This window comes from Chenopodium album, chromosome 19 (genome assembly GCF_948465745.1).
Source record: "Chenopodium album chromosome 19, dcCheAlbu1.1, whole genome shotgun sequence".
NCBI classification, from domain to species: domain Eukaryota; kingdom Viridiplantae; phylum Streptophyta; class Magnoliopsida; order Caryophyllales; family Amaranthaceae; genus Chenopodium; species Chenopodium album.
The window spans coordinates 33,922,783-33,946,587 of NC_137852.1; the positions used below are offsets into that span (position 1 = coordinate 33,922,783).

General features: G+C 35.7%; 1 protein-coding gene across 1 annotated transcript; it reads left to right on the top strand.

Annotated features, from left to right (window-relative positions):
• The first annotated feature begins 22,132 nt into the window (after positions 1-22,132).
• LOC145594257 (uncharacterized) lies at positions 22,133-22,585 on the top strand. Its single transcript, XM_081650592.1, has one exon. The coding sequence runs from the start codon at positions 22,133-22,135 to the stop codon at positions 22,583-22,585; it is 453 nt and encodes a 150-aa protein (XP_081506718.1).
• The last annotated feature ends 1,220 nt before the right edge of the window (positions 22,586-23,805 follow it).

Below are 23,805 nucleotides of genomic sequence, written 5' to 3' on the forward strand. Positions count from 1 at the left end.
TTCACCCAACTTAGGCAAATTATTCAAGTGTCATACACTTGCTTACAGACTTAGAATCTATTTCAGATTTCATGGTTTTAAACCACTTGGAGTTATAACTTGTCAAATCATCTTTATTACTTGCATAATCATAATGTTCCAAAATAAATATTTTAAAACTCTTAGTCAATATGAAATCATATTTCTCTGGCTAAGTTTTACATATGCTAGTCACCATTGTGGGTTTTTATGCAACAATTGAATCTCATACAACAACTTTGTTTAGCTTTCAATGAGAAATGACAATAGAGGATTGAACTTGGAATGTACTACCTTCGACACATGGTTATTAATCCCATTACACTTAATGAGACCACGCGTTGTCATTTTTAACATGAGGTGAATCATGCTCATATTGTTGCTTTTATTCGATAACTTCTCAAATTTCTTCGAGATTTTCGAAATCACTTTTCTTGAACTCTTTCAAGGCTCTCGAACTTTTCAAGATTCTTATACTCCCACTTGCCTTTTGAGGAGGCATATTTAGCATAGGGTGAACCATGTTTGTTTGTTGCTTTTCTCGAACTCTTTAGAGATTTACACTACTCCCACTTGACCTTTTGGAACAATTTCCATAAGGACACCTACTTGAGCAGCAAACATTTTGTGCTAAGTATGGTTGTGTAGTAGTACCCCGTGCTCTATTTAGGAATCGAATGTGCATTAAACGTTTCAATACAACTTTTATTCCTTGCTTTGTAGAAAGACTTTATAAGAACTTTTCTTATCCATATCACATATGAAGCCTTTGCTATTTTTGATTTGACGTATGTAGTTTTTGTTTAGTTTTGTAGCTTATCTTAAAAGTATATCCCTTGAACAATGGTTGGAAGATAGGGTATTTTCATCTGTTATCAAAATATATCTCATATAGATTGATAGCTCCCTTCATAAACACTTCACAAGGTTTTCTTTCGGATTTTGTGTAAAACGATTTCACAACTCTTGGATGTTTATCAATGTGTTGGCTTAAATTCTCATTATTACGATCATATCGCAATATTTCGAATATGTTTCCAAGTACATGTCTTTGACTTAAATTTTTCACAATTACAATCATATTGTAATGTAATCATTTTCTTGTCAAGTTGATACTGAACTACATACTGAACATTTTGAACTTTTCAAAATCTTCACTCTTATGCTTCAACTAAGCACAAGTGATCATATCACAAATGAAGTTTCATTGTCCGTCTCTAGCCTTGAACCTTTGGTTTTCTTACATCGATATGTATTCGATCTCGAGTTCACATCATCATTAATCTAAATGGTGACTTAGTCAAAATTTCAAATTAGAATGATAATTACATATATTAATAGATTCATAATCTAATGATATTGAAAGTCCATCCCTTTGGATCTTCCGCATGCAATTTTCATTTTCATTCGAATTAATTGATATTTTAGAGACAATTTATATATAGAAATGGTTTAATTATTTCTATCATATAGAATTTTAAACCTATTTAGCAATTCAAAACACATTATGACTCAATGAAGCATAGAATAACATTCATTCCACGTTTTGAATCTTCGATGCTTAGTCATTACTAACATTGAATGGTGTTTTGATAATGGCAAGAATGAATAACATTTATTTAATTCTAGCCAATTATTAGTGGTGAAATACTAGTTCTACTTGTAAAGTTGCAACTTTTGCTTCCAGACTTGTAGATTCTACTTGTGAAGTAGCAACATTTGCTTCTAAACTTGTAGATTTATTCCTCCTTTAGCTAAATTCTTCCTTTAGTTCAACCAGATTGTGCAATGAGTGATCTAAACAAGACATCATATGTCCAAGAAGTAGCAATATGCTAAATCAATTTCTATAATATAATTCTTAAATTGGAACATTTCCATTCTTTACCTTCCAACTATATGAGGTAGTATCTAATCAATTGGAATAGATCCATTTAATTAGAAACATTTGTTGTTCATAACAACTTTTAGCATATAAGTAGTTCTAGGTTTGAGAAGTAGCAACTTGTTTGCATTTCTTGGCCTATAACATCTTAATGCAATCCTCATATATTCCTAAACCTTTCCCGTTTGAGCCACTTAGAACATTTCTCTTAGGTTCAAAATGATACTTTGCTTGACTTCTTTAAGCACTTTTCATGATTTTGCTAAGTCTATTCTATCATTATTTATATTTGAGTTTAATCAAGTATTAAACTCTATATAAAGTAGATGAAGAATACTGTCATTTGATCAACTTTTGATCATAGAGATTTCCAATCACTTTCTTATATTCAATCATATTGAGGATAAGAGATTTTATTGGATTTTTATACTTGTCTTTTGAAGGGTTTGTACCTCTCATCTCATTATATCCCTTGAAACATATTTCAAAATGAAGATGTGTTGGTATTTTACTCAAACATTTTGAATAAAACCAACCTTAGACATGTGACATGAATTTCTAAAACTTGCCTTTTAGAACAATCTTAGCAAAATTGGAATATAGGTTTATGGATTATCTTTTAAACCTTTTGAGAACGTTTCTCAACTTTATTCTCAATCGAGGAGATTATATATAATAATAAAATTAGAACGACATGTTACTTATAAGTAAACGCAAAATTCAATTATGTTTATTAAATTTAAAGTACCAAAAGCGAATTAAATTGGTTACTTTAAAACACTCTATTCAATTTAAGTGATCCCAACTTGAATTAAGTGATTCCAAGATCCTTTATTCGTGCAATAATTAACCGGACTGAGGCCCTGCCATCAACCATTACATTTTCAAGGTGAGTAAACTCTTTACTGATTACAACTCTTGTAACTCTTGGTTGAATAATAAACCATCACATGTTTAATTATTACCCTTAGCTTCAAGGTTCTAAACCGATCTTTAGGTAACCTTGTTGAATATAACCAATTAAAAGTGTAGAACGTGATCTACCCCCACTTCCCCAAGATATATTATGATGCTCTGCTGAGGCCGACCCATCACAAACGATCAAGGTTTTCGTCGGGTTTTTAATTGGAAAAGCTGCATCAATATTACTGGGATCTAGATTTATTATGTTGTGATTAAATAGTGAACTCTAGCGCATCATCACAAATCATCAATAAAATCTAACATGCATAAAATGCTGAATGCATAAATAAGACATAGCATGGCCCCTAATCCTAAGAAAACTAATAAAGTAAATGCTCCCACTTGAATCATCATGGATCACATCCATCTGGCTCCTTTGGGCCTTCACTTCATGGGCTTCTTGGATTATCTGCAACCTGTAATTCTACTCTATTCTATCTACTACTTAAACAAAATAAAATAAAATTACAAAATACTTTATCGGTACGTAGACCGTACTAAGATTACAAAAATACATCACGATGCGCGGATCGTATTTAGCAATCTACTGGGCCATACTAGTCATTATATAGCAATAAACAACATGATATATTATAAAATTGCCACATAATAAATCACTTATCATGCTTTCCTAAACTATAACATCGAATGATCATAATTAAGGAAACATGGTATCTAAATATTTCATATTTTAATTAATGTAATTAGATAATATCATATATTGTTCATGATCATCAATAAAATATCATATATTCTAAATTAGTCATGAGATAGAATCAAATCTTATTTTAATCTTAAAAGATAAATCATATTTATCCTCAAAGATTATCCTAACAAAGTTAGAAAATTCTATCCTAATCAGCCAATCACAAAATTTTAAATCAATTATATCCAAAATTAATTATGGGATAATCACATTATTTAAATCAATTATTATCCTTTTGGAATATGCTCAGAATATCCTAATCATTCTTATCCAAAATTAACTGCTTTAATTTAGGATAATTACCAATTTAACAACTTAAATATGGATAATATCAAATATAACAACTTTTGAATATTTGATTTTATCCTAAAATAAAAATATTATCCAAATAAAACCAATTTTATCTTTTAAAATATAAGATCATATTTTCAAAATATTTTAACTTATCCAAAATAAAACTGATTTTATCCCAAAATAATTCATAATTATCTTGAAATAAATTTTCAAAAAAAGATTTTTTTTTTTTTTGAAAAAAAAATGCGCCAGCCACCGTGGTGTGGCCAGCCGAAGCTAGCCACGGTGGCCATACACCGTGAGGTGTACGCTGCTATAGGCAGCGACGAACAACAGCAGCAGTGCCGCGCAATTGTTGCACGGTGCTGCTGTTGCTGCACCTTTTGATCCACCTGCAGCCCCTCCTCGCCCCTCCCTCCGGACCACCTGCAGCGGCAGCCGCCGTGGCTGCGCCACCCAGCCGCGGTTGCCGCTGCAATAAACCCTTTTTTTTATTATTAATTTTTATTTACAACTTTTGTTAAATAAAATTCATGTGGTCCATGATAAATTAAAACATAACTTTTACGCTAATTCATCCAATTAAAATTAAATTCACAATTTAATTTTAAAATCTAGGGTTCTTCATGAAAATAATCCCCAATTTAATTTAACTTTTAAATCAAATCATTGATCATGCAAAATTCACAATTTATACATAAAATCAACTAGATTAAATTCATGAATACGTAACTATCGAATCAATTCAAAATCAAAACACAAATTTCACAAATTAGGGTTCATGGTTTCGAAATTTTCGAAAAATAGGGTTAGGGTTTGAAAAATATTCGAGCATTATAGGGCAAAAATCGGATCTTGTAGGCGTCGTTTGAAGTGCGCCTACGATTTGGCGACTCCACTGGGGAGGATTCTTGGTTATTTATCGATTTGAGTGATCGGTATTTAATTAAGATGAGTGGATGAGACTTGAAAGATTCTTGAATTGTATTCCCGCGATTTAATTGGCATTGTCACATATGCATATGCATATTAGGTTACCTATTTTTCCACAATAGTACGTGTTCTACGTACGTGGCTAGCCCGGGGGATTTAAGCTCTATCAACCCAAAAACGCTCATGGCAATAAGGGTTCATCCGAGTTTTTAAATCCACCCAAACCATGGAGTCGAGTTCGATTTCATCACGAACTCGCGGAGCCGCCCGTTGGCATACACCCTCAAGGGAGGCTGCCTTGCTAACGCGTCCAAACTCTTAACCATGGTACCCTTTGACACCCAAAAGTTTGACCATAGTGGAACATAGATCTTGACTTTAGGTTGCGAACTTCATTGCATCATTCGTGACAATGTGCTTATGTGTGCATATTTCTATTTTATTTTTTCTTCTCTTTTTTTTTCTCTTATCAAACCTTTTTTTTTTGTTAGAGTCGAGTCATAGGATTTTTTTTAATTTATCTTGAGTCAACCCGGATTTTTATTCCCGTATCCTGCATAAGAGTCAACTTGTTTTGATCATAGCCGGAGTTCTAGAAAGAGTTACGTGTCGTGCCACCTATGGATCTGTAGCCCTGAGTTTTATCTGTTATTAGGCGTTGGTTTCGTCCCAATTTGAGTCACAGAACAAAAGTTAAAACCGATATACTACAGCCTGTCCAGTTTAGGTGTCTTTTTAGTGTGCAACCTTTTTATTCTTATTTTTTTTTTCTTTTCGTGTCAAGCTATTCTTAGCCAAGTCTTTTAATCCGTGTCAACTCGTATAACATAGGATTATAGATTTTTATTTATTTATACCCATGAGTCCTAACTCTTCTAGAATTCCACTCATCTTTTTAGTTTCTTGTGATTTTTTGTGCTAACCTTAACATGTGTTCTTTGTCGTTGATTGTGGTTGATCTTATTTATGACTAACGATTGCCAATGGACCGTTTTCACCTAGTAAATAGCATAAACATTAAAATTGGACAAAATTAATCAAGTTAGTTTGTCTTTTAGTCTTTCGTGCTATTTGGTCCTTTGTTTTTCACAATGTCCTCATGTCTAGCCATGCGATCATACCATAAGTCTTAATAAACTCACCTAATCATACATGTTGAGTCGTTGCACATACTTTGTCTTCGAGTTATGCACTATATTGCTTATGATCGTATACTAGGACCATGCATGCGTCGTTTTCCGTCGTAATAGGAATGAGTGGAGTATTTTCCATTGGTTTTGAAAATTTCTTCATACACTCTTCCTTTCCAATCCAAGTATTGAGTCAATGCATTAAGTGAGCTCATTTTGTTCCATATATAGTACTCGAGTTCAAGAATCACTAGGCAAGAGTTGGAAGAATAAGGGGAACGTCATTCCTTCCTTCTTTTCTTCTAATCAAAGCATCAGCAATAACAAATTTTTTGTCCCTCTTGGCGGTAACAAGTAATTCATAAGCATCTTTGAAGACGAAGCACAAGACAAGTTTCCATACAAGATTTCATGTTTTTTTTCTTCTTTCGTTCCAACCCTTTTTCCCTAATAAGTCTAGCATAGGTTCTCCTTATCCTTATGTCTCTATTTCCTTTGCATTCGATCATGTCATTCGCAAAAAAAAAAAAAAAAAAAAAAAAAAAACACCACCGAACTAAACACAAGGTACACCAATGATTTGAGGCACCTTTGCAACCCTGTCATTCCCCTTAAACCATTTCAATCACATATCCATTTCTTCATCAAACACTTTGAGCCTCATCTAACGTTTGGCCTTAATTTCTTCAACCCACATTCACCTAACCATGGGATGGGAAGATGTGCAATTTGTGTAACATTCATAAAGCAAGTTCAAATAATAATAAAAAAAAGAATAAGTAAATTAAAAAAAAAAATAGTGTCTAAAGGCAAGTGTTCCAATGTCTTTGATATGAACACGTCTCGAATTGCGTCTCTCATCGAGTACTTGGTACCGTGCCTGAGAAACATGAATGCTAAGTGAGTGATGAACCGCATGATCCGGGATTGCCTACATTGATTCAAATGACCAAAAAAAAAAAAGAAGAAGTTCAAAGCAAAAAAAAAAAAAAAAAAAAAAAAAAAAAAAATATGTGAAAAATAAAACTTGCAAAGTTTTCAAATACACAATTACACATCTCGGGGGGTTTCTATCGGGTCTTGAGCCTTTTATCCCTTTCTTCCTTAAACCATCAGCTTAACTACATTACAACCCTTGAAAGACCTCTTTGAGGTATACATACACTTGTGCAAAGCTCGGTTAGAGCTACGTTCGGCCTGATTCCTAACAGATACGTAGGCAACCTCACATTGAGGTGCGGCCACATTCATATTCATATCTATGCATGATTGAGTCAAAGAATATACAATACTTATCCCTTACCATTTAGAGCTAGACTTGGGGGCTTGAACCCACACCACGTAGCTTACCCAGCCTAACAAGAGTCATCATCTTTGACTCTTCTCGCATCTATTTCCATCACCACAACCTTTGCAGCCAACCTTGGTATCACTTTCACACACTTCACTCACACATACATAGCCATGTCATCCTTCCCTTTAAGAACCCTCTATCATGAAATCTTGTTTCAACACTGTGCATGTCATCATCTTTTAAGACAACATTCATTAGAAAAAACATTGTACACTTGCTTAGCTTCCTGACCTGAGCAATATTCATTGTTTCATGCATCGCATAATGTGCTGAGTTACATTTATATATCTGTGATTTTTAATCATACAAAGCATATCGTGCTTAGCTCCTTGACTTAAGCAACGTTCATTATGCAATAATCACTTCGTCTATATACGTGCTTAGCTTCTAGACCTAAGTGACGTTCAAGATCATTTCTTACACCATATATGATGCTTAGCTCCATAACCTAAGTTCATTCATCTATCGTGTCACATGATGTAATTGTCCTTAGCCTCTTGGCCAAAGAGCATGCATCATGCATAAACTGTTTTCAAGACAAGCAATTCAATTCATATGATTCATTTCGTTTTGCTTAAGGAGGAAGTTCAAAACTTCTTCCCCTTTTTCATTATTTTCTTTTGGGGAAGTTCAAAAACTTTTTCAAAATTTTCTCATCGAGGGAAGTTCGAAAATAAAACTTTTTTTTCATGTCTTTCTTTTTCGGGAGAAAGTCGGTACCCTCCACTCATGACAAAAATGACGGAAAATTTTTGCTTTTGCATCTTCGTTTGCTTGTGTCTGCATACACACTCAAATCATACATACACACACACACACACAATCAAAAGTCATACACATGTCATGTCAAGTCAAACTTGGTCAAGTCAGTTGGTCGAGTCAATCATGGTCTATACGAGTCCCTTGGCAAATTTTATTTTGTAGGTCTCAATTACAGCCCACGTCCGGGGACAAGCGGACCATCTATAGCCCACGTCCGGGGACAAACGGACCATCTACAGCCCACGTCCGGGGACAAGCGGACCACCTACAGCCCACGTCCGGGGACAAGCGGACCACCTACACCCACGTCCGGGGACAAGCGGACCATCCATAGCCCACGTCCGGGGACAAGCGGACCATCTACAGCCCACGTTCGGGGACAATCGAACCACCATCATTTCACGGCGCAAGGTTCTCGATACACAGAGACTTACAATTTCATCATCAGACAAGTTTTTCCTCAAGCATGGAAAATTGTCATATGTCGACTTTCCTCAAGCATGGAAAGTGTCATCCGGTAGATTTCTTCAAGCATAGAAAACTGCCAAATTCATCAGCCGACTTTCCTCAAGCATGGAAAGTATCTCAACCGGTGGGTTTCTTCAAGCATAGAAAGCTACCAAACATCATCTGTCGACTTTCCTCAAGCATGGAAAGTATCATCTGGTAGATTCCTTCAAGCATAGGAAGCTACCAAACTCATTTGTCACCGATACACTGGTGTCAGATACGCATTCTATCTCTTTACTCTTTTATCTGTGGAACTAACATTTTTCTGCAGGTATCGGCGTATATAGAGTGATTTAGGATCGCAGAACATCTTAAATCATTCTCCGTCCCTATCGACTACTTTGACTATCGTTTTCGAAACTGACGTTTCTACAAACTTAGTCAAAGTGGGGGCTTCTGTAGACACCTAAAAATGTCTCCCCAAAACCAAACCCGATGATGAACAACCTTTCACCGTCATTATTGGTCGGGTTGAGTATTTAATCTTTGGAGTGCTTAAATACATGTTCAATCTCAATACATTTCATAAACCAACCCAATTCCTAACCCATTTCACCAAACCATAACTTATTTTCCTCATTTTGTGCCTTTAACCCAAAACAATTCATTTCGTGTCCATTAAAATCATTCATTTCGTGTCCTTTTCATAAAAACGTTTATATCAGTTTATTTTGGTCCATAATCTTTGTCCAATTATTTAATATTTGGATGGGGCTTTAAAAGACCTTTCCAACGATGTATTATAAGCCCAAATCCGAGTTATAACAAATAAGTTATGGCCAAAATACTAAACTGAGTCTAAATCGAACTTATGCCCACCTTACCTACGACCCAATGATCATGTGGAGGGTCCAAAGGATTTAATCTCATTCCTAATCCAATTAGGTTTAATTGGAAGCTTCTATAAGTTTCTAAAATATCTTAATTATCCTTTTTGAAAAGATAAGATTAAAGAGTTTGAAATATAATAAAACTTTTCTTTTTGAAAGTCCTAATTCGATTCGAATTGAAAGACGTTCAAAGATTGACAGATATTATTTTCTTTCCTCGCTGTTTTTATATGACTCTTAGATGGTTGGATAGCTCTTGAAATTATCTTTCCAATGATATATTATAATATTAATTCCGAGCTATAACGAAAAAGATATAAAAGAAATACGAAACTCTATCCAAAACTGACACCGTCCCACTATTTCGACTATATCTTTTATTCTACAAATTATTTTAATCTGATTCTAATTGGGTTAGAAAGTAGACTTCAAGATCTTTCCAATGACATCTTATTCATCTTATTCCGATTTCTGGATCAAAAGATATGATAAAAACAAAAACCGCAAAAACTGCTGTCTATCGCAAGAGTTTTATCCGATTCGAATTCTTATCTTTTCTTGATTCGACCCCCTCTTTTTTCCCTATAAATAGAGGTCATATCTCCCATTTTTCAATCATCAACAAGCTTGATCACCTAATCCTTCTCTCTTTCTCTCTTCTACACCAAAAATTATTCTCTCTCCCTACACCAAAAATATTCTCTCCTCTCTCTCTTGCTCTAGCCTAAATTCTAGCCACCCTATTCTCTAATTTTATATCCCTTAAGCACTCTAAGGAGTCCATACAATACCCGAAGTTCTATACTTAAACCAAGGCGTGAAAGGTAGAATTAACTGAGGGTTTGGACCAAATCAACTCTACTTTTTAGTTAATTTAATTTCAATTTGATTTATTATTTATTGAAGTTACTAACAATTTATTCATGATGTAGCAATTTCAAGGAAACGCGGAAAGTGAGTAATTAATCACTTAATTACCCTTATTATTATTTCTTATTGCTAATATCATGATGAGGATTATTATTTGATTTGACTAACGCTATTATTGTTAGATTGCTTCCAATATTAATGTTTATTCTATTATTATTTATTGATCACCATATTGCATGTTTAAAGGGAATATGTAATTGAAAATCACGACTAATAAGATAATTTGGACAATCGGTTTAGGTTCCTTTTTAATCTTGTTGTTAAATCGAAGTGATCACGATATTGTAGAATTATATGTTGCATTAATATTCAACCAATTTAGCATAATAATAGTTTGGAGCAAATTGAATTTTGTTTGTATGCCTTTGAGATCACAGGAATGCTTTTCACAATAAGAATCGAGTAGAGGCCAATACGGGCTAATGTGACTCCATGACTCACTTCGTACCATCATCCCCGATCCTCCTTTCGTGGTTCCGAACCATATGGAGTTAGTAATCTCATGGATTATGAATGGGGTGTAACCTTCACGGGTCAATCGTTGTTGCCTATCGTTGTCCCTTAATCGTGGTTGCCTTTTATGATCCGTGAACGGTTTACAAGTTCCTTAAAAACTTGTTGGCGGCTCCCTACTTTCCTTGTCCCTAATCGTTGTCCGTAATCGTTATGTCAATTCCCACTTCCTATGAGTGCCAAGCATATTCACACCATGCTTTAACGTAGGCGCACTTCGAGCGACGCCTACAATTTGAAAAATGAGAGATTATTCCCCAGTGGAGTCGCCAAATTGTAGGCGTCATTTGAAGTGCGCCTACGTAAGCATAGTGGTGAATATGCTTGGCACTCATAGGAAGTGGGAATCGACATATACGATTAGGGACACGATTAGGGACAAGGAAAGTAGGGAGCCTCCAACAAGTTTTTAAGGAACTTGTAAACTGTTCACGGATCATAAAAGGCAACCACGATTAAGGGACAACGATAGGCAACAACGATTGACCCGTGAAGGTTACACCCCATTCATAATCCATGAGATTACTAACTCCATATGGTTCGGAACCACGAAAGGAGGATCGGGGATGATGGTACGAAGTGAGTCATGGAGTCACATTCGCCCGTATTGGCCTCTACTCGATTCTTATTATGAAAAGTATTCCTGTGATCTCAAAGGCATACAAACAAAATATTCAATTCGCTCCAAACTATTATTATGCTAAATTGGTTGAATATTAATGCAACACATAATTCTAATTATTAGTGATCACTTGATTAAACAACAAGATTAAAAAGGAACCTAAACCGGTTGTCCAAATTATCTTATTAGGCGTGATATTCAATTACATATTCCCTTTAAACATGCAATATGGTGATCATAATAAATAATAGAATAAACATTAATATTGGAAGCAATTCAACAATAATAGAGTTAGTCAAATCAAATAATAATCCTAATCATGATATTAGCAATAAGAAATAATAATAAGAGTAATTAAGTGATTAATTACTCACTTCTCGCGTTTCCTTGAATTTGCTACATCATGAATAAACTGTTAATAACTTCAATAAAAATAATCAAATGGAAATTAAACTAAATAAAAAGTAGAGTTGATTTGGTCCAAACCCTCAGTTAATTATACCTTTCACGCCTTGGTTTAAGTATAGAACTTCGGGTTAAGTATGGACTCCTTAGAGTGCTTAAGGGATATAAAATGAGAGAATAGGGTGGCTAGAAATTAGGCTAGAGCAAGAGAAAGATTTTTGGTGTAGGGAGAGAGAATGATTTTTGGTGTAGGGAGAGAGAATAATTTTTGGTGTAGAAGAGAGAAAGAGAGAAGGATTAGGTGATCAAGCTTGTTTATGATTGAAAAATGAGAGGGGGTCGAATCAAGAAAAGATAAGAATTCGAATCGGATAAAACTCTTGCGATAGACAGCAGTTTTTGCGGTTTTTGTTTTTATCATATCTTTTGATCCAGAAATCGGAATAAGATGAATAAGATGTCATTGGAAAGATCTTGAAGTCTACTTTCTAACCCAATTAGAATCAGATTAAAATAATTTGTAGAATAAAAGATATAGCCGAAATAGTGGGACGGTGTCAGTTTTGGATAGAGTTTCGTATTTCTTTTATATCTTTTTCGTTATAGCTCGGAATTAATATTATAATATATCATTGGAAAGATAATTTCAAGAGCTATCCAACCATCTAAGAATCAGATAAAAACAGTGAGGAACGAAAATAATATCTGTCAATCTTTGAACGTCTTTCAATTCAAATCGAATTAGGACTTTCAAAAAGAAAAGTTTTATTCTATTTCAAACTCTTTAATCTTATCTTTTCAAAAAGGATAATTAAGATATTTTAGAAACTTATAGAAGCTTCCAATTAAACCTAATTGGATTAGGAATGAGATTAAATCCTTTGGACCCTCCACATGATCATTGGGTCGTAGGTAAGGTGGGCATAAGTTCGATTTAGACTCAGTTTAGTATTTTGGCCATAACTTATTCGTTATAACTCGGATTTGGGCTTATAATACATCGTTGGAAAGCTCTTTTAAAGCCCCATCCAAATATTAAATAATTGGACAAATATTATGGACCAAAATAAACTGATATAAACGTTTTTATGAAAAGGACACGAAATGAATGATTTTAATGGACACGAAATGAATTGTTTTGGGTTAAAGGCACAAAATGAGGAAAATAAGTTATGGTTTGGTGAAATGGGTTAGGAATTGGGTTGGTTTATGAAATGTATTGAGATTGAACATGGATTTAAGCACTCCAAAGATTAAATACTCAACCCGACCAATAATGACGGTGAAAGGTTGTTCATCATCGGGTTTGGTTTTGGGGAGACATTTTTAGGTGTCTACAGATCTCTTCATGGCTATTTTGAGCATTATTAAATCACATTTAATCAATTCCAAAAGTTTAATCCCATTAAATATAACAATTGAACCATAATTAAATATTCTCCCTCCTAATTGAATTAAAATTGTGGATTATCAAAGAATTATTGGCAATATGCGTAAATGCAATAGGCTAACTGATACCACTGTTGGGATTTATAGGTACTACTCAGCGGAAATAAACATGAATTATATTCATACAGTACCTAATCCAAGGATCTAATGCATAACACATAAAGAACAAATAATTGTACCTTTGAAGCGTGATTCCACGTTCGATCGAGCAAGAACAAAGGGAGATAAAGAACCTCAAGCGTGATTCCTCTACTTAGTCCACGGGCACAAGTTAAGACCTCCACTAATGCTAGTTAGTTGCAATTGAACACTTCAATTGACCTTCTATGGAGAAGAGCGACATGCTACTAAGAACTACCACGATAACCACCACGAACCACCACCTAAGGGGCGGCCGTACAAACGTGAGGGGAGGAGAGAGATAGCCGTGTTAGAGAGAGGATTAGGGTTTTGGGATTGGTTGCCTTGATGTCAAGATTCACAGTGTGTGAATTATGACTGCTTACTACAAACCCTAGGCATGGATCTTATTTATAGATCTCATTTCTAAATAAGAGCCCATGTCAAAAGCCCAAAACCTAATTCCAATCTAACTATGCTAGCCCAATCCAATTCATGATTAGTTAATTGCTCATGAGGCCCATTAATGGGCCTCTTACTTGCTTAACCCAATACCCTTGTGTGTGACTAATATAGGATCCATTCTAAAGTGCTTTGGACTATATGACTAGCCCAAAGATCATCTCTCATAGTCTAGCAACAGAGGATGACGCCCCAATAGAATGAACTTATTACCTCCATAATAGTGATCCTTGATATATCTAGTAATTGCACTTACCGAAGACATAATTCCTTCAATAATTCGGTCCTTTCATGGCTATTTGAGCATAATTAAATCGCATTTAATCAATTCCAAAAGTTTAATCACATAAAATATAATAATTGAACCATAATTAAATTAATTTCTCCCTCTTAATTGATTGTAAAATTAACGTGGACATCAAATAATCGTATTATTATGATCTAGCGTGTTCATGCAAGAGGCTAAATGATACCACTGTAGGAGTTTATAGGTACTACGCAGCGGAAATAACATGAATCATATTCATAAAGCACCTAAACCAAGGATCGCATGCATAACACACAAGACACATAATCATACCTTTGAAGCGTGAATTCCACGAAACTATTCGATAGGCAAATCAGGGAGAGAATAGAGCCCCAAGTGTTGCTCCTCTACTTAGTCCACGATATTCGAACGAGCCGTCCACCAATACTAGATTTGTCGAGTGATTGAGGAAAACCGCGATCACCACCTTTTCGGACAACCGACCACCGCACGAACCACCACCACCACGAGACACCACCGTGCGCCGGGGAGGAGGACAGAGCCGTGAGAGAGGGGAATCTGAGAGGGGTTGGGTTTCGTGTTTGCTAATTCGGGTTTGATCAAAAGATCAGTAAACTGATTACTTACAAACCTAGGCACCTAGTCTATTTACAATCTCATTATAATTAGACTAGGGCTTGAAGCCCAAAACCCTCTTCTAATCCCCATAAGGCCGGCCACCTAGAGTGATGAGGCCCATGATGGACCTCGTCCTCTAATGCTCGATGTAGCCCCTTTGTCTGACCTTATAGGATCCGTCAAATTGGGCTTAGGCCTATTTTACTAGCCCAAAGATCGTAAGTACCTCTAGCTATGGCAAAACGACGACCCAAATGTCCGGACTTAATTATCTCCATAATTTGATCCAATTATATATCTTGTAATTGCACACGACGAAGACATAACTCCTTCACCCAGACCATCACATCTCGGTTCGAGGGTGGCGTGGCATCGTGAGTTTCTTACGCCTCTCTTTTTTTTTTCTTTCCTTCTTTTCTTTTAGGAACCGTCTTTTATTATTTTGGTTCTTCTTCTATTTTTTTAGGGTGAGTCTAGCATGAGACTATACGGTTTTGGTGACTTGTGGACCCGTTTTAGGAGCTTACCCGAAGTGGTAAGGGACATTGTGGAGCTTTCTGGGATTGGCCGCGCGTTGGCGGCTCTTCGGGATTTGTCAAGTCAATCTGCTTCGTTAGCTTTCCTTCGCGGATTGCTGGAGTTTTGGTGGGATTCCACCAACACTTTTCACTTTCTGTGGGGAGAGATGACGGTCTCCCCATACGACTTCTCTATTATTACGGGTTTTCCTTTTATAGGTGAGTCCATAGTTATAGAGAGCATAGCAGGGTCGGACTCGAGACAGAGGGACCTCGTGGGGGATTGTCTAGCGGCGGTCCTTCATGTGTATCCTCAGACTTGTCCTTACTCGATTCTTGCCGACGAGTTGTCGGCTGATGAGGTCGATCGACAGTGTACACCTGAGCAGCTGGCTCGGATATACATTGCTCACATTATTTCCGTCACTCTCTTGAGTAATCGGGGAGAGCGTTTCCCTATCGGGTTACTTACTTGCCTCTCAGACTTGGGGCAGGTAAGTAACCTGAACTGGCATAGGTGTCGTATGCCCGTATGCTTAGAGCTATGGGCAAGGCGACCCGGGTAGTGGATCCTGCGGAAGCTACTGAGGTGCCTCGGATTTCCCTTACATGGCATGGTCATATCCTTGAGGTATGTACCTTTAAATTTTTCTTTTAACTCACATATATATTCTTTTTTTTTTTTCTTTTTAAGCCATTTTTCCTTTTGTTTAGGCTTGGGGATAATCGTACCTGCCTTTCTTAGCCCTCAGGGTGCTCGGGGCTGCTTGCTTTCCTATCGCCCATCGATTGGCTACGGTTAAGAAGAAGCGAGCTACTTCAGCTGGCGACTTTTTCCAGAGGATTCTCTCGGCGACCCGTGCGTCAGTGAGTATTTTGACAACACAAGTGTATCTTTCTTCTTCTCTTTTTTTTTTATTATTGTTTTGTTGTGATGATTTTCATGTGATTGTATTAGATCGATCTCCATCCTTGGAGTTTGATCGTCGCAGTCCCTGAGGATATCTGGTCTGGCATGGTTCGTTGCCAGTTCCGGGCTCTCTACTCGGGACTTCCGGTGCTACAGAGGACGGACGCTTGGTTTTTAGGCGAGTGTGTTCTCTGACAGCATTCGTCAGAGGAGCCTGTGGTCCCTATGGATCCTCCGGTCCGGATGTTACGTTCGGATTTGCTGTCGACTGAGGATCGAGCTCAAGCGATCCTTGGTTATCCAGCGGATCAGTTGGTGCTGCGGAATGCTTCCTATCCAGCTTTTATTGCAACCAGGCTGACTCCTTTCCCAGCTTTTGTTCCGGTTAGTATCTTGATTCTCTTTTTTTGTTTCTTCTCTTTTTTTTCGGAACTTCGACCCTCTTTTTTATCGTTTTATATTTATATATTTTTTAGCGAGTCGAGCTAGGTGGTTGGGTGCTTCCTTCAGCGGAGATCACGTATACCGATGTTGTTGGATCAGTAATTCGTGAGATCCTTCTAGCAGCGGAGGATGATGAGGGGATACCGTTCGTTCCTGAGACGGTTGAGTCGGTATGTCCTTTTGTATATGTACTTAAAATATTTCTATTTTTGCTTCATATACATTTATCTATTAACCATCCTTGTATATTTTTATTTTTTTTGGAACAGGTTCCGCGGGAGACCGTGAACGACATGGTGAGGACCCTACGTGCTTTCCGAGCTGCTTATCGGAGAGCCCTCGTGACTTTGTCATGCCGTGATCATTGGATGATCGCGGTAAGTTTTATTTATATATATATATTTTTTTTGACGAAGTTATTACATTGCATGTATTAATCTTCGGTTTGGATTTTTACAGGATGTACAACAGCCGTCTAGCAGTCGCAGAGCACCCTGTGCCCTTTTGTACACATTTTGTTATTATTTTTTTTTCTTCAGGAAACATTGTACACATATTTCTTGTTTCTATTGTACATATGACACACATTTTCTTTTTTGTATATGTCATATTATTTTTTTTTGTTTTCATATGTACTTTTAAAAAAAACAAAAATTTTCCGAGGGAGGGAAAGGGTTCCCGACTTAGGCCCTGTTCTTTTGAGCTTCTGGGCAGAGCAGAGCAGAGCAGAGCAGATTTCAGCAGAGCAGAGCAGAGCAAAGCAGAGCAGAGCAGATTTCAGCAGAGCAGAGCAGATTGAAGCAGAGCAGAGTAGAGCAAAGCAGAGCCGAGCAGAGCAGAGCAGATTTCATTAATATTAATATTATTATTATTACTAATATTATTATTTTTACTATTATTATTATTATTACTATTATTATTATTATTATTATTATTATTACTATTATTATTACTATTATTATTATTATTATTTTTACTATTATTATTATTATTACTAATATTATTATTATTATTATTATTATTATTATTATTATTATTATTATTATTATTATAACTACTACTACTACTACTACTACTACTACTACTACTACTACTACTTATACTTACTACTACTACTAAATTTTATTATTAAATATTAATTATAATTAATAATATTTATATTATTAAATATTAATTATATTATTAATATTATTATTATCAAATATTAATTATGTTATTATTAATATTATTATTATTAAATATTAATTATATTATTATTAATATTATTATTATTAAATATTAATTATTATTATTATTAAATATTAATATTTAATAATATTATTATTATTAAATATTAATTATATATTATTATTATTAAATATTAATTATATATTATTATTATTAAATATTAATTATATATTATTATTATTATTATTAAATATTAATTATATATTATTATCATTAAATATTTATTATTATTATTAAATATTATTTATATATTTTTATTATTAAATATTAATTATATATTATTATTAAATATTATTTATATATTATTATTATTAAATATTAATTATATATTATTATTATTAAATATTTATTATTATTATTATTATAAAATATTATTTATTTATTATTATTATTAAATATTGATTATTATTATCATTAAGTATTAATTATTTATTATTATTATTATTATTAAATATACATTATTATTATAATAATTCAATATTAAGTATTAATTTTAAGCAGAGCAGAGCAGAGCAGGGTAGAGCAGAGCAGAGCAAAGCAGAGCAGAGCAGAGCAGAGCAGAGCAAAGCAAAGCAGAGCAGATTTCAGCAGAGCAAAGCAGAGCAGAGCAGCTCTAAAGAACGGGGCCTTACCCCCCTCGAAAAAAAAACAAAAGAAAGAAAGGAAAAGGAAAGAAAGAGAGAAAAACGAAAAAAGAAGAAAAGAAGAAAAAAAAAATAAGAAGAGAAAATAAATAAAAAAAGAAAAATAAAAATAAAATAAATAAAAAAAGAAAACGAAACAAAGAACACAAGAATTAGCAAAAGGCAAGCATATTATTAGTCTTAAGATTTCGTTAAGATTCCGTTAATATGTAGGTCAAAATACGGAAATAATCCTAAACCACATGTCGCGACAGAGGAGACGCGCGCAACTGAAGGAGTTGCGCGCGGCTGTCGTGCACATGTGATTTAGTTGCGCGCAGATGTCGTGCGCAACTTCATGAGTGTCGCACACCACCTGTTTCTAAACTTTCCTTTGCGCGAAAATTGCCGAAATTTTGGCCCCTCTTGGGTCTATTTAAGAATGGCTTCATATAGGTTTCTAATCATCTCGCATTCATTTGCTTAACAATTTTATAAGAACTAAAAGAAATAATCTAAATTCTTATTTTCTTCTTCTCTTTTTTTTTTTAAATATTAAACAATGGTAAAAACCTTTGAACAACGATTGAAGCAATGGGTCACCTCCCTTTCAAACGAGGACAAACTAGCTTTCAAAATTTATCACCTAGATCCTCTATTGAACTATATGCAATTAGTAATTAATTTTGACTTCCTTCATGTCGCGATTAACCATTGGGATTCCAACCACCATCTTTTCTTATTTAAAGGGGACGAAATTATTCCCCTTCCTGGTGAGTTTGAGGCCTTGCTAGGCTTCCCTACAAAGACCTCCCCGTGACTTATTCGCCTCCATTGTCAGATCCCAAACCTGTATTCCAAAGATTTTCGGCTTGTCTGACAATGACATGACTAATATTGGAACTGATAAAGGCGTGAATTTAATTCAATTTATTGAACATTTCGCTGCCCCTCGTGACAACATGACTAAACAACGCTTTAAAATTTGTGCTTTATGTTATTGTCTTGTTGTCAATTGTTTACTTAGGACAGGCAAAGAATATGGAGACTATTCCATGGTGTTTGTAGTTGAGCAAATAGAGGGATGTCATTCACCCGCTCCTTTGGCTTTGGTGGAAACCATTCTATGCTTGAATCGCCTTAGAGGAGATCCTAACGAAAATAATTTCACGGGGAGTCCACTCCTATTACACGTAAGTTTTTTTTGTCGTCGTATTTTGAGCGCAAGTTAAGGAGTTGTGCTGGCACTGCCAAAAGGAATCCAAAAGGAAAGCTCCTTCCAAACCCGCACAAAAAGGCGTGATAATCAAGGAACCTTCACAACAAACCCAAAAAAGGACTCTAACAAAAGCTTCGGAAAAAGGAAAAAGGGTTGAAAAGGCTCCTATTCCCGAATTGAAGAACAATGTATGGATCAAGAAGAAGAATGTAGGGGAGAGTTCTAAGGTTTCTGAAAATACTGCGATGGAAACTACTCCTCCATTATCCGTGACAATCGAGGATATAGTGAAGCCTTAGAATTTTACACAATTTTATTATGTTTTTTTTTTTTGAATAAAGTGTAATCACCACTATGCCTTTTTTTTTTTTTTTGCTTTACAATTTAGCTCAACAATGTCCTTTCTATTTACTACCTCCGTTTCGCATTATCTGCAACAAAGGAATTTTATATCTCACAAATAATACCCCTTTGTTGCAGATAATGCGAAACGGAGGTAGTATTTTTTTGAATAAAATGAAATGAGCTTTATATTTCGATATTTTGATATGACCAAATCTTATAGATTGCCTACGTATTCGTATCACAAAATCAGATCATTGCGTAGTTCTTTTTTCTTTATATATATATTTTTTATTTTTTCTTTAACTCCTTAGGTAAAAGTTAAATGAAAAAAATTAATCAAACTTTGTTTAATAGAGAATTAAATCAAAGTTTAATTTTCTTTATTTTTCGAGGTGCTTTTTCCTCCCTGTTATCCCGTGCTGCGAGGGATAAAAAAAATTAAAAGGGCAAAAGTTTGTAATGGTGCCCCTAGAGTGTCTCATTTGTTTTTTGCCGATGACAGTATTTTATTTGCTAAAGCTACCCTACAGGAATGATCTGTTGTTGCTGATATTATCAGTGTGTATGAAAGAGCGTTTGGCCAGAAAGTTAATCTTGATAAGACGGATGAAACTTTTAGTAAATGTGTGTCAACTGATCGGAGGAGGGAGATAATTGAGACATTGGGGATGAGAGAGGTAGATAAACATGAGAAATATTTGGGGCTTCCGACTATTATTGGAAAATCAAAGAAAGCCATGTTTATGTGTTTGAAGGAGCGTGTGTGGAAAAAATTAAATGGGTGGAAGGAGAAAATGTTGTCGCGACCCGGGAAAGAGATCCTCATTAAAGCCGTGGCTCAAGCCATACCCACGTATATGATGAGTGTTTTTAAAATCCCGGATAGTTTGATCGACGAAATTCATACTTTGTTGTCAAGGTTTTGGTGGGGTTCTAGAGAGGATGTGAGGAAACTTCACTGGCAAAACTGGGAAAACTTATGTCGTCCGAAGGCAATGGGGGGCCTTGGCTTCCGTGATTTAAAGTGTTTTAACCAAGCGTTGTTGGCTAAGCAAGCTTGGCGCTTATTGAAGGATGACAAGTCCCTGCTTCATAGTATTTTGAAGGCTAGATACTTCAAGCATTCGAGTAAGTATTATGGATGCTAATAGGGGTTATGATCCTAGTTTTTTGTGGAGGAGTATTTAGGAAGCTAAGTCTTTGTTGAGAGATGGCTTGGCATGGAGAGTAGGCAATGGTAATGACATCAAGGTATGGACTGACCCTTGGGTTTGTGACAATGGCAGAGTACTCCAACTTGATCCGACTGCGGGTAGTAATTAACCTGGAAATGCGTGTGTGAGCTCATGGTTGACAGCTGCAGTGAGTGGGATGCAGAGCTTATTAAAGCATCATTCCCTAATGCTATTAGGGCTGCTATTCTTGCTACTCTGATTTCACTTAGAAGGCCTGCTGATGCACTCTTCTGGACTCAATCAAAGGAGGATGTGTATTCTGTGAAATCTGGCTATTGGCTAGCTCGTTTGGGTGGTGTTGTGCAGATTGAAGAGGATTTGGCTGAGGTTTGGCGAGGTATATGAAACATGGCAGGGCCCCCAAAGCTGAAACACTTCGTGTGGGATGCGTGCAAAGGTAATATGGCAGTTAAAGAACGGCTTGTACATCGCCACATTGTTGATAATTCATCCTGTGAAATTTGCGGTACTTATGTTGAGTCAATTTGTCATGATTTGTTCTTCTGCCGAGCTGCTACTGAAATTTGGAGTCATAGTGAATTAAGGCACAAACTTGTAGGGGCTCTAATTCAGTCTTTTGTGGAGTTATGGAGTTGGTTGGGGCGCAAATACAAGGCAAGTGAGATGCGGTCACTTGGGGCTTTGATGTGGGCAACGTGGTTTTGCAGAAATAAGAAAGTGTTTAGCAATGAAAGCCCGAATGCTGTAATTGTGGCTGCTGGTTTTGCAAGGATGGTGGAGGAGTATGTGAATACAATGTGAAGGTCGCAGGGAGGGGAGGGGACTTAGCCACTACTGCTGCCCGAAATTCTGCTTGGGCTCGGCCTTGATCAGGTTTGATGAAAGTGAATGCGAATGCTTATGTGTGTGAAGGAAGGGATGTGGGTCTTGGTGTGATAATTCGTGATGCGCAGGGTGGCATCCTTGTGGCTGGTAAGCGACGCATGTCTTATACTACACCTGAAATTGCTGAAGGTCTTGCTGCAAGATATGGATTACAGCTAGCCAATCGATTTGGGCTCCGGCGCGTTCATGTTGAGTGTGATTCTATCAATGTGGTTCGAGGTGTGCATAACATAAAAGGTGGGTACTCTCCTATTCACCTAATTTTTGATGACATACGCTTAGAGAGTAATTTCTTTGATTATTGCAAGTTTTCTCATGTTAGACGAGCATGTAATACTGTAGCCCATTATATGGCTAAATGGGATACTAGTAGTAGTGATGAATATGTTTGTACTGGTCCTTTTCCCCAGAGTATTTCGACTTTGGCGGAAATTGATTTGATTTAATAATATGCTCGTGCTACCTTTTCCTCAAAAAAAAAAAAAAAAAAAAAAAGAAGTAAACTAATATACTTGCATGAAAAACGAAATTGACGAAAAGCGAACAAAACTAAGAAATTCCTAATAATTGAACTAAATACGGAAATCTAACTAAGACTAAAAGAAAAATAATAAAGAGGACTCCTTAAAACTGCTACCTCCCTTAAATAAACAAGTTCACCGCCATAGCAAACAAATCAAGTGGGCCCTATCAATGAAGCCCACTACGAAGCGGAACACCAATGTAAACAAGCTCGCCCGATCAGGCCAACTACCACCCGATCGGGCCCGGTCAGTTGGGTAGCGAGATGGGCTTCTGTGATCTTGGATTTATAACTTGTGCTTTTATATAAATTGGCCCAATAACCTTCTCCTTGGATTAGAAATAAAATTCGTACTACAAACGATCCGAGAACTTAATCACCGAACCAAATAAAATAAGCTCGACCTTAGGCTTCATATATGCGGTCATGAAATACGATCAAACTCCAATGTCTTTGTAGTGGTTAATAAGCTCATGAATTATCATAAATTTGCAAATTCCTACAAAATAATACCAACTCTACAAAAACATTAGAAACCGTATATTAGTAATAAAAATAGCTCCGTAGAGCTCAAATAAGCACAAATATGACCGTGGGACGGGGAATAAAATATATATAAATAGACTCATCAATAAGGCGCTAAACCCTAAAACCCTTACGCGCGCCAGCCATTTGAAAAATCACACAATTTAATTTGGTCGGACACTTATAAAAGGAAAACCAAAAATTAAGGACACAAAAAATACATAGAGACTAGTGCATAGGAAATGGTAGACTCGGTGAACACTCGGTCAGAACTCGACTCGACTGAGCTCCAATTATTATATAGAATGAAAAGTAAGAGCAACTTAATGATATATACACGTATATTACGGGGTACAATACAAAATGAGTACAACTTTAGGGATAATAACATATGAATAAGACGCTAAACCCTAAAACCCTTATGCCAACCATTTGAAAGGTCACACAATTTAATTTTGTTGCACACCTATAAAAGGAAAACCAAAAATTAAGAAACAAAAAATAAATAGAAACTTGTATAGGAAGTGGTAGAGACAATGAGCACTCGGTCAGCCCTAGACTCGACTGAGCTCCAGATATTATATGGAATAAAAAGTAAGACCAACTTAATGATATATA

Bases quoted from the DNA above. Each gene is read 5' to 3' on its own strand.
- LOC145594257 (XM_081650592.1), top strand. From the start codon at position 22,133: ATGAAAGTGAATGCGAATGCTTATGTGTGTGAAGGAAGGGATGTGGGT.